Source organism: Cebus imitator, unplaced genomic scaffold (assembly GCF_001604975.1).
Source record: "Cebus imitator isolate Cc_AM_T3 unplaced genomic scaffold, Cebus_imitator-1.0 Scaffold57, whole genome shotgun sequence".
In the NCBI taxonomy this organism is placed as follows: Eukaryota; Metazoa; Chordata; class Mammalia; order Primates; family Cebidae; genus Cebus; species Cebus imitator.
In genome coordinates this window covers 3316624-3333841 of record NW_016107372.1, presented here as the reverse complement: position 1 = coordinate 3333841, position 17218 = coordinate 3316624, and the positions used below count along the sequence as shown (strand labels likewise).

At 36.5% G+C, this 17218-nt stretch overlaps 1 protein-coding gene across 6 annotated transcripts in view; it reads right to left on the bottom strand.

The window, feature by feature from the left end:
- Positions 1-17218, bottom strand: part of LOC108304784 (SPHK1 interactor, AKAP domain containing) — a 164603-nt gene that overhangs the window by 133672 nt on the left and 13713 nt on the right. For 3 of the 6 annotated variants that reach the window (XM_037738733.1, XM_037738734.1, XM_037738736.1), the window contains exon 2: positions 5787-5865. The exons of the other annotated variants lie outside the window; for them this stretch is intronic. In XM_037738733.1, coding sequence (XP_037594661.1) covers positions 5787-5865 — 79 coding nt within the window. The remainder of the gene's footprint in view (positions 1-5786; positions 5866-17218) is intronic. 6 annotated transcript variants of the gene reach the window in all.

Here is a 17218-nt window from a genome sequence, read left to right as displayed (position 1 = left end):
TTCAAGACCAGCCTGGACAACATATGAGACCTGTCTCTATGAAAAAATAAATATTAGCTGGGCATGATGGCATGGTCCCAGCTACTCATGAGGCTGAGGTGTGAGGATCACATGAGCCCAGGAGTTTGAGGCTGCAGTGAGCCATGATCGTTCTACTGCACTCCAACTTGGGGGACAGGGCTGGACCTGTCTCTAAAATAATAATAATAGTAACATAAATATAAGTCCATTCAGGTCATTTCTTTCTTTAAAATTTTAATTTTTATGTATTTATTTATTTTTATTGTATTTTGGGCTCTAGGGTACATGTTCACATCCTGCATCCTGCAGGATTGTTGCATAGGCACATACATGCCATGGTGGTTTGCTGTCTCACCCCCCCACCAAGTTGCCTACTTCAGGCATTTCTCCCGGTGTTATCCCTTCCCAGCTTCCCCTTCCCCACCTGTCCCTTCCCTCCCCTCCCCTCCACCACCCCATCTAGCCCAGTGAGTGTCGTTCTCTTCCCTGTGCCCAAGTGTTCTCATATATTTTTGAGATGGATTCTTACTGTCACATAGGCTGGAGTGCAGTGGTGTGATCTCTGTTCAGTGCAACCTCCTGGCTAATTTAATTTTTTTTTGGTAGAAATGGGGTTTCACCATGTTGGCCAGGCTGGTCTCAAACTCCTGACCTCAGGTGATTTGCCCTCCTGAGCTTCCCAAAGGGCTGAGATTACAGGTGTGAGCCACCACGCCCAGCCCATTCAGGTCATTTCTGCTGTTAAGAACTTGGAGAAGCTCTTCATTTTACTTCAAGCAAAATTGTGAGTCCTTGCCACAGATAACCAGGTCCTGCATCCAATGACCCTCTGTTACCTTTGTGACCTTGTCTTTTTGCCTCCTTCCTCTGTCAAATCACTCTGGTCACAGTGGCCTCTTTGCTGTTTCCAAAGCAGGCCGGGCACAGCTGCTGTCTTAGGTCCTTCCCTAACTGTTGCCTCTGCTGGAAATTCTCTCTGCCTTGAGATCTGCACATCTCACTTCATTATTTCTTTCAGGTATTTCTCAAATGTCACCTTCTCAGTGGGACTTCCTCTGATTTCCTTAATTAGAATTGCCACACAGGCCTCTTTATCTCTGTTTGCTCAATATCTCCTACCCTGATCTATTTTTCTCAGTATCAATATGATGTTCCAACATTCTATAGCATGTATTTGTATTTGTTTCCTGTGTTTATTATTTATTTCATGTGTCACTTTTTGTCTGCTCCTACCCCTATGCCCTACAGACTATAAATTTCATGAATATGCTTATCTTTGTTGGTTTTCCACGAGGTAGTCCCAGTACAAGAATAACACCTGGCATATCGTAGATGATCAGGAAATGTTTGTTGAATCAATGAGTTCATTAAAACATAAATAAATACATAGTTTGGTATACATAGAAACATGAAAATGTTAATAACAGTTATCTTTGGATAATGTAGCTACTTGTGATAACTTTTCTTGCCCCTTTCTACATTGTCTATATATTTAATATATAGTATTTTATGACCAGAAAAAGTCTTTATTTTAAAATGGGTGATATAAAGATATTTCAAAATCTAGTGCTTGTGAACAAATTGGGAAATGTGAAATTCTATCACACTTGGAGTTCTAAAAAAATGTTCTGATTATTAAGTACTGTTTTCCTTTCAAATCAAATAACATTTCCAATTATAACACATAGGTTACCACTTTGGTGATGAGTTGTTATGGGTCCCACCAAAGGTAACAGATAATTTAGCTGCCACAGTAAAGGGGGCTGATGTGACTGGAAAAAGTGACAAAACCAATAAAGCCACCAAATACTGCCTTAAAGCCAAAGATAACTTCCTACAGCAAAAGCTTCAGTGCTACCTGAGAAGAATCCTTTGTCACAGGTAGTTGTCTGTGGGTCTCTATCTTACCTGCCTCATATCTTGTGGGGATGAGGCTGTCAAATGATTTCTAGTTGTATATGCAGACAGGTGGTGAAACAAAATCAAACTTGGGCAATCCTATGGAGCACACTTCACTGATTCTGGATAATGAGACTTAAACCAAGAGCCAAGCTCTTGGAGGCAGCTGGTTAGAGCTTCTGGCACAGTTTAAAATAACAACATCATTGCACCATATAAAAGAATGGTCTTAAAAGCTCTTCTAATTTGATGTGCAAGAATGGCCGATACTACTAGCTTCATTTTTCTTTAACTACCTTAGTGGACTCAAAGATTTATTGAGGCTTTATTGGATTTATCGTCCCTTTCTATATTTTCTATACATTTAGTATATACTATTAGAGTATTTCAAAATATCCAAAACCGGTAGAAAAATTTTTAAAGTAGAATTGAATACTCAGCATGTTGAAATGGCATTAAAGAATATTCTTTAAGAAAGGGTTAGAGGATAATCTTGCCCAGGTGATTTTGACTCTTATTTTGGCAGAAATATTAGGATTCAATAAATGGCTCTTCAGAATGCACCTGGAGTTTCTATTATTACAGTTATAGATTATTTCCACTTTAGGTAACTTAATTCTCATCATGAATGTATTTTCCTTTTAGTACTTTAAAAAGTACAGCTTGTTAAATGTTAAAAAGTTATAAATAAAAAGAGAGTAAACTTAAAATAGAGGTAGTTTTATATAAAAAAACATTTAGCAATGAGAGTATAAACAGAACTGAGAAAGAAGGAGCCATGTTGGCCTGCACAGTATTAAATATTTTAAATTAGCTGCCAACACTTGAAGACTGAAATAATGTACTAAAAAAGACTGAGTTTCTGTCTTTTCTGTAAAAATTGGTAAATGAGGCTACACTTGGCAGTAATTGGTGAACTTGGGATCCCTCTAAAGCGTGGCTTGTGAGCCTGCTGCATTCCTTTTCATTACAATTGTTGGCCTGGAGAATACTTAATTACATGATCCCTGGATAACAAACGTCCCAGACATATTTTTTATCTTAGATTTTCTTCCTTTAGATTTTTTGGCTTTTGTGTTTGCCTTTCACATTAGCGAAGTTGTTTAGTTTTCTTTTTTTTTCAAAACTATGTTTAGAGCAGTTTTAGGTTCATGGCAAACTTAAGAGGACAGTCCATATACCCCTGCTCCTCCACACACAGCCTTCCCCATTGTTAATACCCTTGACCAGGGTGGTACATTTGTTACAATGGATGAACCTCCACTGACACGTCATAATCACCCAAAGCCCACAGTTCACATTAGCACTCGCTCTTGGTCTTGTATATTCTACATGTATCCACCATTATAGTATCAAACAGAATGAGAATATTTTCACTATCCTAAAAATCCTACAGCAAGTTACTTATTACTATTTTTTTAACTTTTATTTTGGGTTTGGGAGTACATGTGAAGGTTTGTTACAGAGGTAGACTCGTGTAATGGGAGTTTGTGTACAGATTATTTCATCATGCAGGTATTAAGCCCAATACCCAATAGTTATTTTTTCTGTTCCTCTTCCTCCTCCTCCCTCAAGTTAATACCAGTGGCTGTTGTTTCCTTCTTTATGTTCATGTTTTCTCATAACTGAGCTCTCATTTACAAGTGAGAACATGCAGTATTTGTTTTTCTGTGCCTGGGTTAGTTTGCTAAGGATAATAGCCTCCAGCTCCACCTGTGTTTCCCAAAAGACATGATCTTGTTCTTCGGTATGGCTGCATAATATTCCATCGTGTATATGTACCATATTTTCTTTAACCAATCTGTCATGGATGAGCATTTAGGTTGATTCCATGTCTTTGCTATTGTGAATAGTGCCAGCAAGCTACTTATAGATCTGACAAAGAATTGGACTTTTTCTTCCTCTTGAAGACAGTATCTATAAAAATAAAATTTAGTAAATATATCTTCGCCCCTTAATATTAATATATACCAATCTCCATCTTAAGACACATTTGAATTTTAGATTGAAGGAAGAAGGATTTTCCAGTTTAGCTGGAGTTGAATTAAAATTGCCGTATTTTATTTCTAAATTTGTTATTTAGTTCTTGAGGCGAAATAAAATTTGATTCACTATTGAACTCCACATATACTTAGTGCAATGCCTGACAATTAGTCAGTGATCCATAAATGTGGTAGAGTCAATAATGGCACCACTTAAGAAATCTTGTGATTTATCTTTAAGTAAGTTAATAAAGATGATCTTTTAGTTATAACTCCATGATTTTGTCTGTGAGAGTCCGTAGTCCTGAGATACCAATGTTAGTGAATCTATCAGATAGATTGAAATCATACATATGACGTAAGTGGAAATCACGTATTTTCTGCTTTTTAAAAAATCAATTGGAGATGCATATAGCTCAAAATTCTGATATTTAAAACCAGTAGAATTAATGAAGCAATGTATAACAGCATGTACACATTAAGTACAAGACAGGCAGCTACTATAAATACGTCAAAGATTGAAAATTTCTTATGCCATAAGGTGTGGCGAAAATACTACTGTGTGGGAACTTGGGTCCTGCCTGTCACTTTTATGTGTTTGACCTTGAGAAAGTTCCTTAATCTCCCTGAGCTTCAGGTTCCTCATCTGTTAAATGGAACTCATACAATTCACTTTACAAGATCGGTTGTTACTGAAGGGAGATAACTTCAGTCAATGGTAATAAACATACTTTACAGAACACCTATTTTGCTCCAGTCATGGTGGCAGGATTTTTATATTTACAACCTGAAATCCTGACAGCATCACAGGAGGGGAGGTGCTATTTGCCTATTATATGTATAAGGAGACTGAGAGTTAGGCTTGTCCTTTGCTCAGTTGCACAGTTAATCAAGAGGCTTAATTTGGAATCTGAACCTAGATGAAACTGACCCCAGCCTGTGCTCTTTCCTGGATGCCCTGCTGTCCTCACAGAATACAATGTGCTTTTGTCCCATACTGACTGTCTTTAGAACTGTTTTTCTTTGGGGTGCTCTGGTTTTATTGAGATACTGGGGCCCAGAGAAGAGCAATGCAGACATGGGTTGAGGGTTAGCATGAGAAGCTGTCTTGCTGACTGCACCAGGTTGTATGGCTACTCCTGTTGAGAAAAGGGGGGTACTTGAGTCATTGAGGGGTAACCCCAAACACACTGCCAGTCCTAGGTTTCCATGCAAGAAGAAAACCATCCTCCTTTTGACATTTGAGGAATGAGGAATGCTCTGCCTACTAAAAAATTTCTGCCACCTGTCTAGTCTTGTGCGAAATCCCTAATTCCTTACAGCCATTTAACCTAGAAGAAGGTAGGAGGATTATGAATTGGGCACAGAATGGGTAAATTTTGACAGTAAAGGAAAGTTCTCACGCCTGTAATTCCAGCACTTTGGGAAGCCGAGGTGGGTGAATTATGGGATCAGGAGATCGAGACCAGCATGACCAACATGGTGAAACCCTGTCTCTACTAAAAACACAAAAATTAGCTGGATGTGGTGGTGTGCACCTGCAATCCCAGCTACTCAGGAGGCTGAAACAGGAGAATCTCTTGAACCTGGGAGGCAGAGGTTGCAATGAGCCAAGATGATGCTACTGCACCCCAGCCTGGCGACAGAGCGAGACTCTGTCAAAAAATAATAATAATAAATAATAATAATAATAAAAGAGGTAAAGTGTGTAGTGCAGTTTACTGTCTGGCTGAAGTACCCCAAACAAGGAAGCCTGCAAGGTCAGGATCAAAACCTGAGACCTGGGAGCCCAGAGGGCTCATGGGATGCTGGAAAGGAAGAGGAGGCCCTGATCAAGAATGACTTGGCTTTATAATCCCCTAGACCCCACATCTCACAACCCACCTGGATTCCTGGGAGTGTCTCCTGGTGGGCAAGGCAGGATAGAGGCAGGTAGGTGAGTTTGGTTCAACTACCCACATGGCTGACGGAGAGGACCACACCCACAATAAGGGAGTTACAAACACCAGCAGATTTGGAGAGGAAGCAAGAAAGGAGAGGGTAAGGGGGAAAAAAGAAACAGAAGTTTTAGTATTATTTAAGAAGAAAGATGCAGATCACAGCAGGCAGTTTCAAAAAGAACACAAGTCGCTAGATGATGAGGATGCAATAATTTTGTCAAAACTCAGAAAAGAGTTCAAAAGCTTGCAGGTATATTTAAGATAACATCTGTCTTGAGTAATATGCTGAATTTGTGTCTGCGATTGAGTTTCATGTATTCAATGCATTAAAAGGATAATTTACATCTTGTGGATAAAACTTTCAGTGCTTTCTAATTTGTTTTATGAATATCTGGGTAGAAAACACACTTTGTGTTTCTCAGGCTTAACATTCTAATAGAGAGAATTGTAGGGCACCATATTTCATGGACATTTATTTCAGCTTTTTTGAATGTCTTGTTTACTTTAAGTCTCTACACAATGCTTACCTGTAAGGCATGCTCTAGTTCTTTTTTGCAATGCAAATCATGCAGATCAACAGGATATTACTTCAAATCTCAACAGCTAAAAAGTCATTATAATTATGAAAAAATATCAATACTATCAATGTATATAGAAGCAAGAAGTGAATAAGATGTAGTCAACGAAATTATCTTTGCATCTCATTGCCTGATAGGCACTGGCAAATCGTTAGAATTCAATACAATTTTACTGTGTGAAAGAGGATGCCAGAGAAGAACTAAGGTAGTAAAATATCAGAGACATCAAGGTGGGATACCTGCCTTGTGTGGAGGGGTTGGGGAAGAGAGCATCAGGGATGAAGGAGCAACCATCTGTAGTCACAGAAGAGGATCTCCAATCTAAGCCATTTATAATTCTCTCTGGAAAGGTTTTGCCTGCTTTTTTTTTTTTTTTTTTTTTTAGATTTACTCCTAGAAGTTTCATATTTATTGATAGCATTATAAATAATTTCCTTTTTACAAGTTTCCCTTTTTGTGACTCATATAAAAATATAATTTAGGTAAGTGTTCTGATTTATATTCAGGAAACAGCCTAATTTTGTTTATTCAGTCTAATAATAGGTAATTTACCTGTGGATTATTTTTTACTTTCTATGTACACCAATCAAATAAATTGGAAATGCTCAGAGTTTTGGTTTTTTCCTTTCTAAATGTTTTACTTTTTGTTTCTCATTACTGCTTTATGCATGGGCTAGAACCTTCAGGAAATGTTGAATAGAGTAATGCAAAAATCAAAGTTACACCACCGTGTATTATGTTTGCTGTAGCTTTGTAACGATACTGTTTATTAAACTAAGGAAGTTTCTTGTCTTTTTGTGGTTTTCTAGAGCTTTAGTTTTATTTGTTAATTTAATTGATTATAATAATTTATTTTCTAATGTTAAACCAGGCTTGAATTCCTGAGATAAACTCAGTTTGATAACAATATTATCTTTTTCATATGTTGTGGAAACTCAATTTTCTAATGTTTTGGTTGGGCATCTTTTCCTCTGATCATGAATGAGATTTGCTATATTTCCTTTCTTTTCCTGTCAAGTTAATTTAGGATATTTCACTTTTTCTACTAGCTGGGAGAATTCGTGTACTATTGGAATTATCTATTTATCAAATGTTTGGCAGAATTCTCCAGCAAAGCTATGTGGGAGTAGAAATTTTCTGTTGGAAGGTTTTTGATCATAGAATCAAATTAATGTTTATAGACTATTCATGGTTTCCATTTCTTCTTGAGTTACTTTGCTAAGTTATTTTTGTACTCAAAATTGCCTGTGTTATCTAAATCTTATTTTTATGTATCAATATAACATTTTATTAATATATTATTAATAACACTTTTGTCTGTAGTATCTATAATGATGTTTACTTTTTTTCTCATTTTTACTATTGTTTTGTGGGCTTCTACCCCTCTTTTAAAATTAGGGATACCAGGCCTTTGTCAATTTGATTTGCATTTTCAAAGAACTAACTTTTGATTGGTTTATTCTCCATAGTCTATTTTTTAGTATGTTTTTCTTTTTTTGGAGACAGGGTCTCATTCTGTTGCCCAGGTTGGAGTGCAGTGGTGCCATTATGACTCACTACAGCTTCGATCTCCTTGGCTCAAGAGATCCTCGTACCTCAGCTTCCCAGTCGCTGGCACTACAGATAAGCACCGTCATGCATAGCTAGTTTAAAAAAATTTTTTATAGAGATAAAATCCCACGCTGTTGAAAGCCTGGTTATTTTTTCTTGTATTAATTTCAGGTCTTATTGTCATTTCCTTTCTTTACTTTATTTGGAGTTATTTTGTTGCTGTTTTTAAAATCTCAGAGAATAGATGCTTAATTTATTTACTACTGTATTTAACTTTTTAAAAAAAGTGTACTTTTAAAGCTATATGCTTTTCTCTTAAAATGGTTTTATCTGCAATCTATAGGTTTTGAAATGTGGAATTTTTATTATCCTTAAATTCAAATTACTTTCTACTTTTCATTACAGTTTTGTAGCTTTGTATGCTTATGAAAGGGTATTTTAAATTTTTTATTCATTTAGAAATTTCCAATTTGTCTTTATTTCTAGTTGAATTGTATTGTACTCAGATAACATGTTTCACATGACATTAATCTTTGGTATTTGTTGAGAATTGCTTTACTATCCACTATGCATGGCCAATTTCTGTAAATGTTATATACGTTCTTCAGGTTTTGATTGTAGTACTCTATATAGGTACATCAAGTTAAGCTGGTTGTGATGTATAAATCTTCAAAGTTTTCATTAAATTTTTGGATAATTTCTTCTTATAATTTTGTTTCATTTTGCTGTTTTAATTTTGAGACAATTTTACTCAATGAATAGAAACTTAAAATAACATATCTTGTTGGCAATGTAGGCCTTTACCATTACATTTTATTTCTGGCAATGTTTTTCTGTTTTAAAGTTCCTTTGGCCCAAAAATAGTAAAGCTACATATTTTCTTTGTTTAGCCATTGGATGATATATCTTTTCCCATACTTTTTAGTATTTCGTGTTTTAAATATGTCTTACTTTGTTTAATTAAAAAAAAAACTCAGTTGATAATGTTTATATTTTGTTTGCAACATTTAGTTCATTTACTGTTAATGTGACTGCTGATGTATTTGGGTCCATTTAATGTCTGCTTACATACAATCCCATCTCTTTATGTTCTTTCCCTAGTTGAATTAGAGTTTTATTACTTTTTGGCCTACTGTAGAAGTTATACCTTCTTTTTTTTTCTTTTAGTAGTTATCCTAAATATATAAATGTATATTTACCTTATCATGTTCTAAAACTAATTAACATTTTAATCCTCCTCCTGGTAAATACAAGGATCTTAGAACACCTCAACTAACCCCTCTGATATAGTTTGGCTGTGTCCCAACCCAAATCTCATCTTGAATTGTGAGTTGCCATAATTCCCATGTATCTGGGAGGGACCTGGTGGAAGATAATTGAATCATGGAGGGGGGGTTTCTTCCAAAACTGTTCTCCTGGTAGTAAGTCTCATGAGATCTGATAGTTTTATAAGGGTTTTCCCCTTTCACTTGGCTCTCATTCTCTCTTGTCTGCCACCATGTAAGATGTGTCTTTTGCCTTCCACCATGATTGTAAGGCCTCCCCAGCCATGCGAAACTGTGAATCCATTAAACCTCTTTTTCTTTATAAATTACCCAGTCTCAAGTATGTCCTTATCAACAATGTGAAAATGGACTAATATACCCTCCTAACTTACATTATCGCCTACATTTTTATTATTTTTGATCCCATATTATTAATTTTGTTTTATACAATCAATATTTGTTTAGATTTACTGAATATTTAAAACTTTCTTCATTCTTTATTTCTTTTTCTATTTTGGACATCATATCTGAGTAAATCCTGCATAATATTTTCAGTGAGAAGTAGCACTCTCAGTTTTTGTCTTTATAAAAATATCTCTAGTTATTCTTGCAAGATCTCTTCACTGATATGGAATTCTAAACTGATTACTTTCCTTCAGGCTGTTGAAAATATCACTTTATTATCTTTGGAATTCCATTGTTGTTTTCATGAAGTCAGGTATCAGTCTAATTATTTTCTTTAACGGTATTGTATCTTTGGCTGCTATTTAAGATTTTCTGTTTATCTTTGGTGGTCTGATGATATTTAGCCAGTAATTTCTTATTATCTTATCTACTTTTCATAACTTCTAATAAGTCAAAAAAATTTTGTTGCAATCTTAGTCATTTTCAGCAAGAGGATTGATGAATAATTTTGCCACTTTACTAGAACAGAAATTCACAGGCATTTAACATTTATCTGACAGTGTTGGGAAAAACACAGAGAAGGATAGCACCAGGGGGCTTAAAGAAAAATGTGGACAGCATAAGGGAGACCTAATAATATTTGTGAGCAGAGAAGACTAAATTAGAGCTGGCCTATTGCCTGAAAATCTTCCCAGAAAGAATCAGAAGTAGTTGGGTAGAGAGGGATAGCAGATAAGATGTCAATCTTTCATGACTCCTCACTCTTGCTCCGTTAAAAAAAGCAACTAAAACACGACCAGGTCTTAGAATGAGATGCAAAAATAAAAAATAGAATCAACCTTCTGCTTCTTCTTTTCTCACATAAATTCACTCAACCAAATTTAATTAATTAATTAAGAAAATGACAGATAAATGCAAATCTTCATGTAAGTCCTACACTGTAATATTTAAAGATATTGAACTTACAAGGGGAAAATATACCTGCATTTTCCATTTCATGAAAAAAAATCAACATTTAAAACATTTTTAACTTGTAAAGAATATTAGGGAGATTATAGGATTCCCCTTAGTTTTTATATTTGAAGAAACAAATTTAGTTAAAAATAGCAGTTTTAATTTGGGCAGCACTTTAGAAATTAGAATAATTAATATTACTTTTTAAATTCTATTTTTTGCATAATTTGTAAATAAACTATTTTTAAGCCCATTACCCATTCACAAGGTTATTATTTAGCTCACCCAAGAAAACCATTGTAAAAAGTGGTACAGCAACATTCTTTCTTTTTGTGTAAGTTATATTTCTAATTACAATGCATTTCCTAGGTACCATTAGGCATTATCAAGGTGTTTAATTATACCTTTTCATCCAAGTTAACCTCTATGATGTGGTTTCACTGAAAGTTTTCTTATTTAGTTCCTAGCCCTATTTTTGCCCAATTCATTGTCTTTCAGAAAATGAAAAGAAGACCTTAGATAGGACCCAGTACCTCTGTTTAATGGTTAACAATGATTACCCTTTTTATTCATTCGACAGTAACCATTTGTGAGACAAACGTTCATGGAGTAATTGTTTGCTTTCTAAAGGTAGATCATTAACAAGGCAACCAAAACAGATATAATTAAACAGCCATAACCTATATGCAACTATTATTAATGGCAACCTTAAGCGTTATGCCCCATATAAATCATAAAAACAGAAAAAGTTTACTCACTAAAAGACCATAAACTAAATATGATATAAGTATGTGTTTCAGGTTTATAGCTCCATAGATCTCCAAATAGCCAAGGTTCAGGAAACTTTGACTTGTTCTTGGAAACTGTATTTCATCTTTTCTGGGGGAAGCAGAGCATAAAATTTTCCTGAGGCTGAGCTGATGAGGTGTTTCATCATTATTAGCACAATATAGCCATTGGCACCGCAGGTTTATACTGTTGCCTCATTAGAAGCTACTGAGAAAAGTGAACTAAGAGCAAAACGTGAGCAAGTGCAACTATGGTGATTATGTAAAGAAACTTACAGATGTCTTAGAACTTTCAAACAACGATTCTCTTATTCCTATAATGTCCAAGAGTGCTATACACGTATCACTGAGAAAAATCCTGTAAATGTAATACTTATTGCAAACTATAGTTTCAAACAGGCAAGAGAGCTTCTATGTGGTGCAAGCAAAGTGGGCAAAGTAAAACCTCAAAATTTAGGAGCTGTTGTTCATTGTAGCTCAGGGAGAAAACTCAGCAGGTCATCCAGTTTATTAGCCAGCTTCTAGGCAGAGTGGAACTGAATGTGTCCTATATAGAAGAGCATTGTGATTAGAAATGTCTTCCCTTGTGAAAGATTTAAGCTAAGACTTTCTAAGGTAAAGTCTTCCATAAATACACAAGCATTTCATTTCTCCTGAAACACTCAATCAAAATAGGATGTCTTTCTAATGATTTGTTAACAGTTCCATAAGCAACTTAAAAGTGCAACAATCAGAAAGAACATAATCTTTTCTAAGCAATTATAAAGCCAAGTAGAAATCTGTGTGCATGTTCATTCTTTTATTCTTTCAACAAATAGCTACTGATATGGTTAGGCTGTGTCCCCACCCAAATCTCATCTTGAATTGTAGCTCCCATAATTCCCATGTGTTGTGGAAAGGTAATTGAATTACAGTACCCGTGATAGGTAATTGAATCATGGGGGTGAGTCTTTCCTGTACTATTCTCATGATAGTGGTTAAGTCTCATGAGATCTGATGGCTTTATAAAAGGAAGTTCCCTTGCACATACACTCTTTGCCTGTCATCATGTAAGATGTGGCTTTACTCCTCTTTGCCTTCTGCCATGATTGTGAGGCCATGTAGAGCTGTGAGTCAATTAAACCTCTTCCCTTTATAAATTATCCAGTGTTAGGTATATCTTTATTAGCAGCTTGAGAACAGACTAATACAGCTACTGAGCAGCAAGCATTGTGAAATGTGCTCAAGATACTGCAGTAAATAAAGCAGACAAACGTCCCTACCTTCACGGAGTTTATGTTGTAGTGGAGAAGAGATTCAGAAAAGCAATAAAATAAATAAAAGTAAAATATGTAAGATATTAAGGAAAATAGCATTTGACTATCACTCTTATAAAGTAAATATTTTCACATAAGTTTCCTAGTTTTCTTTGTACACAAACAAGAATCAAGTCAGGAAACATTAATAAAACATTCAGGGCTGTCAACTAATTTTGCCAAAGTCACACAGTAGGTCATAGAATATAATCTTAAAACCCAGGTCTTTTAATTTCATGCCTTGGGATTTTTCCATTACAAAATACTGCCTACACAGCACCAAAAGTAAATTACATATTTCCAGAGAGCTGTATATTGAATATCATGGAAATAAAAATTCAAATGATCTGAAAGATTGAATGTATATCTAAATATTCCAAGATTTTCTACTCAGAACCTCAAAAAAAAAATAAATAAAAGAGGCAGGACCCAATTCATAAGAATGGAATGGAGCAGCTGGATAATTAACCATATTATTCCTCCTTTTTCGTTTTTTTTTTTTAATGGACTTTTTTTCAGAGGGATTCTGAGTCTATTTGCCTCATTGCAGGCACTTCTACTACCTTGGTTTGTTAGTATGGGGGTAAAGGAGTGCCATTTTATGGGGAAGGCTACAGAAGAAAGCTAAGAGGTAGTACATTAGTCTGTTTTACAATTGCAGGGAATGCCTTCATTGGGGAGTTTTAGAAGTAAACACCGAGGCCAAAATATTTTCAGACTGTTTAGGTGTCCACAGAAGTGCAGCAGTTTTTTTTAAGTTGGATAATTTTGATTTTTAAAAGAAAAAAAATGTCACCAAGAAAACAAAACACCGAATTTTAGGTAGTTTTACTTTTTATTAAGCCGTGGTTATTAGCCTGCTGCTGAATGCATGAGGCCAATGTGGAAATGCCAGGGGCACTACAGCATGTCAAGCTTAATGAAGCTCACTATGACTGACACACTTGGAAAAGGTCAAGAAGTATGCAGCAGAATGGACAACACACAGATTCATTTCTGCCATGACTGTGCACTCAAGCAAGGCAGCAGGGAGAATTGAGCCGTTATCCACTGCAATTAATCGGCACTCGTTCAGTCGACCATCCATTCAAACAACTCCAATTTATTGCCCAAACTTTCCACTATCTGCATTCTTTACCCACTTTGCTCTTTTTTAGACCAAAGAGACTGTGTGAAAATAAAATACACATATATAAAATAATTATGATTGTAATTTACTGATTTCTTTTTTTAGCATAATCTATGTGATTTCATATCTTACGGTAGTGCCAAGAGAGCAATTACACCCAGCTCCAGTCTGGATGTGGTTAAAGTAGACAGGAGTGGGAAGAACCAGAGACAAGTTAAAGTTGTGTCCTTGAGAGTATGAAAGGTCAAAGTCTGAGACACTGAATTCTCTGGCTAATTCTATGGAGTGAACATGGGGACCACTAGGAAAATAAGAAAAATATCAAAAGATTCACAATTTAAGAATAGAATTGGGAATGAAAAAAGGGGAGCTATTGTTAACCAGTTCACCCAAGTGACCTCATCCCTCTAAGATTTTCAGTCTAGATTTATATTCTCATGGCAGATCTTTCCCCTGAGCTTCAGATTTGAATACCCAATGGCCTGTTGGATGTTCACATCTATATGTTTCGCATCTATCTCAAGTAAAACTTATTTCAGTACACTCTGTGTTTCCTTAGGACTTTGCTGCTCAGTTTTTGGCATTACCATTAGCCCAAATTATCTAAACTAAAAGAAAAATTGAATTTTCCCTTAAATCTCTTTTTCCTCACCCCAATCAATTACCAAATACTTCCAATTTTGCTCTCTAAATATGTCTTAGATTCTGTCTCCTTCTTTCTGTTCTTACTATCACTGAATAAATTCAGTCCCTCTTTATGTGGCAGAGATGAAGAAACCAAGACTGAGGGATGAAGTGATTTACCAAAGGGTAATGGAGTCAGGATTCCAGTCTAGACTGCAGGATCCATCCTTTCCCCAGTCAGAGCTCTCCCCTACTGTCCCTCCCTGCCTCTACTAACTCAGACACAGTCCAGGTTCCTAAATATGGTGTGAAAGCAAAAATTGCACCAAATTTAAATGGATAAGAAATATTTTATTCCAGGCTATTGCAATGGAGGAGAACTCCATTTCTTAAATGGGAAATGGAATTCATTCCTGCTTAAACAAAGAGCAGGGGAGTTTTTAAGAGCAGGTTTGGGGGTGAGAATGAAAACCATAGGCCATCTGTATTTGATAATTGGCCTTATCTAAAGGAAAAGTAAATTTTCTCACACCTTCATGAGTGGAAGGGCTTGTAAAACTATAACTGGAAGCAAGGCACCCACAAAAGTTAGGCTCCTAATCTCCCACGAAAACTGGGGGATTGGGTGCTATCTCCCAAATGTTTGCATTTCAAGGAGGTGGCTCCCGGGTCCTTAAAAAAAGACATTCCTGGATTGTAAAATTGAAAAGAAGCTCTTAACAGGATTTATGGGCCAGGCAAGGTGGCTCACTCCGCCTGTAATCTCAGCACTTTGGGAGGCTGAGGCAGGTGGATCACGAAGTGAGGATATCAAGACTTTCCTCACCAATGTGGTAAAACCCTGTCTCTACTAAAAATACAAAAAATTAGCTGGGCGTGGTGGCACATGCCTGTAATCCCAGTTACTTGGGAGGCTGAGGCAGGAGAATCGCTTGAACCAGGGAGTCAGAGATTGCATTGAGCTGAGATCGTGCCACTGCACTCCAGCCTGGGAGACAGAGTGAGACTCCGTCTCAAACAAAAAAAGAAAAAAAAGAAAAGAAAAAAAAGATTTGTGTCACAAAAAGTTAAAGAAATGACTTACACTTACAAATTTTCTAGAGAAACTGATTTAAGAAAAGGGAGGTCTGGGCCTGAAGTCAGGAAGAAGCATGTGTGAAGTTTGGTCAAGCTGAGGGACATATTAAGGCCATCTTGTTCTACAGACTACCGGGGGCTTCAGTCATGAAGCCCTTTCCTTGCTCTCTCCCATAGTTTCTCACCACAGGGAACTATGTATTTTGCCTCTGTGTCGTCATCACTATGTCTGTGGAACTCATTTTCATGTAAGGGTGTCTTTGCAGTCTCCCTCCAGACCAATCTGTGATTTGTTGACTGCTACTAGGAATCTGGTCTGGAGCCTGGAGCCAGGAGATTTCTTGTTCATTTGGAAAAGAAGTCAAGGGAACCTGACATTCCCTACCCTCAGCTGCCAAACAAGGTCTTTAACGGAAAAACCTCCATCACTTTGAAGAGACAGAAACCAGCCAAAATACAGGTTAGAGTGCAGGAAGTTCAGCTTAACTCGGTGATTTTAATGAACCTGAGATTTGATGCTGTTAGTGGAATCCGTGGGCATGGAAGCAGGAGAGGTGGAATATTGTGCCAATCATGTCCATCTTCCCCATGATTATGAAATTCAAATGTTCTTTAGCTAAACCTATGAGTGCCTTCTGAATGAAATACTTTAATATATTTATTTGGTTAGGGGTAAACTTTTATATACCAACTGTATTAGTCTGTTCTCACACTGCTGTAAAGAACTGCCTGAGATTGGGTAATTTATGAAGGAAGGAGGTTTAATTGACTCACAATTCCAAATGGCTGAAGAAGGTCTCAGAAAACTTATAGTCATGGCAGAAGGGGAAACAAACCTGTCCTTCTTCACATGATGGCAGGAAGGAAAAGTGCTGAGCTAAGAAGGAAAAGCCTCTTAAAAAACCAACAGATCTTGTGAGAACTCACTCACTATCACGAGATCAGCAGCATGGGGTTAACTGCCCCCATGATTCAATTACCTCCCACCAGGTCCCTCCCATGACATGAGGGAATCATGGGAACTACAATTCAAGATGAGATTTGGGTGGAGACACAGCTCAACCATATCACCAATTAAAGATACTTGATGGGACAATGACTGCTTTTAGGTGTACTTTTACTTCTGCATATTTGTGAGTTAATAGAAGCTGATTTTCAGTGCTCTACTCAGTGTCCCTTTCGTTATACTGACTTTCCTGGCCTTCCAAATAAGATATTAGCATCTAAGTTCTCTGTGCTCACAGGTAAACTTGGCCCAGATAAACTTTATGTTTTATTTATTTGTCTAATGAATATTTGTCAGAGCTGACATTGTGTCAAATGCAATGAGATACTGTAGATACAAGGGTGAGTGACAAAACTTAGATGAATCTTGCTTTCAGCAAGCTCACAGTGAGTGGATAAGACAGGTGTTTAGCAAATAACCACATAAACAAGTACAAATGTATAACTGTCATGAACTGTGAGGCACTGATACTTAGCAGGGACTTGTCTTAGCAAAGTAAGTCCAGGGAAAGCTTCAATGGGAATCTGGCTTATAAACCATGACTGGTAATTAGCTAGGTGAAGAGACCCCATAGGTAGGAATGACTAAAAGTAGATCAATCTAGCTGCTGTGTAGACAGTGAGAGAATGTGCAAGTCAGGAAAAGCTTGGATAGGATGAAGGAGTGAGCGCATGTGACACCTTTAAGGTGACCAGAGTAGCGGT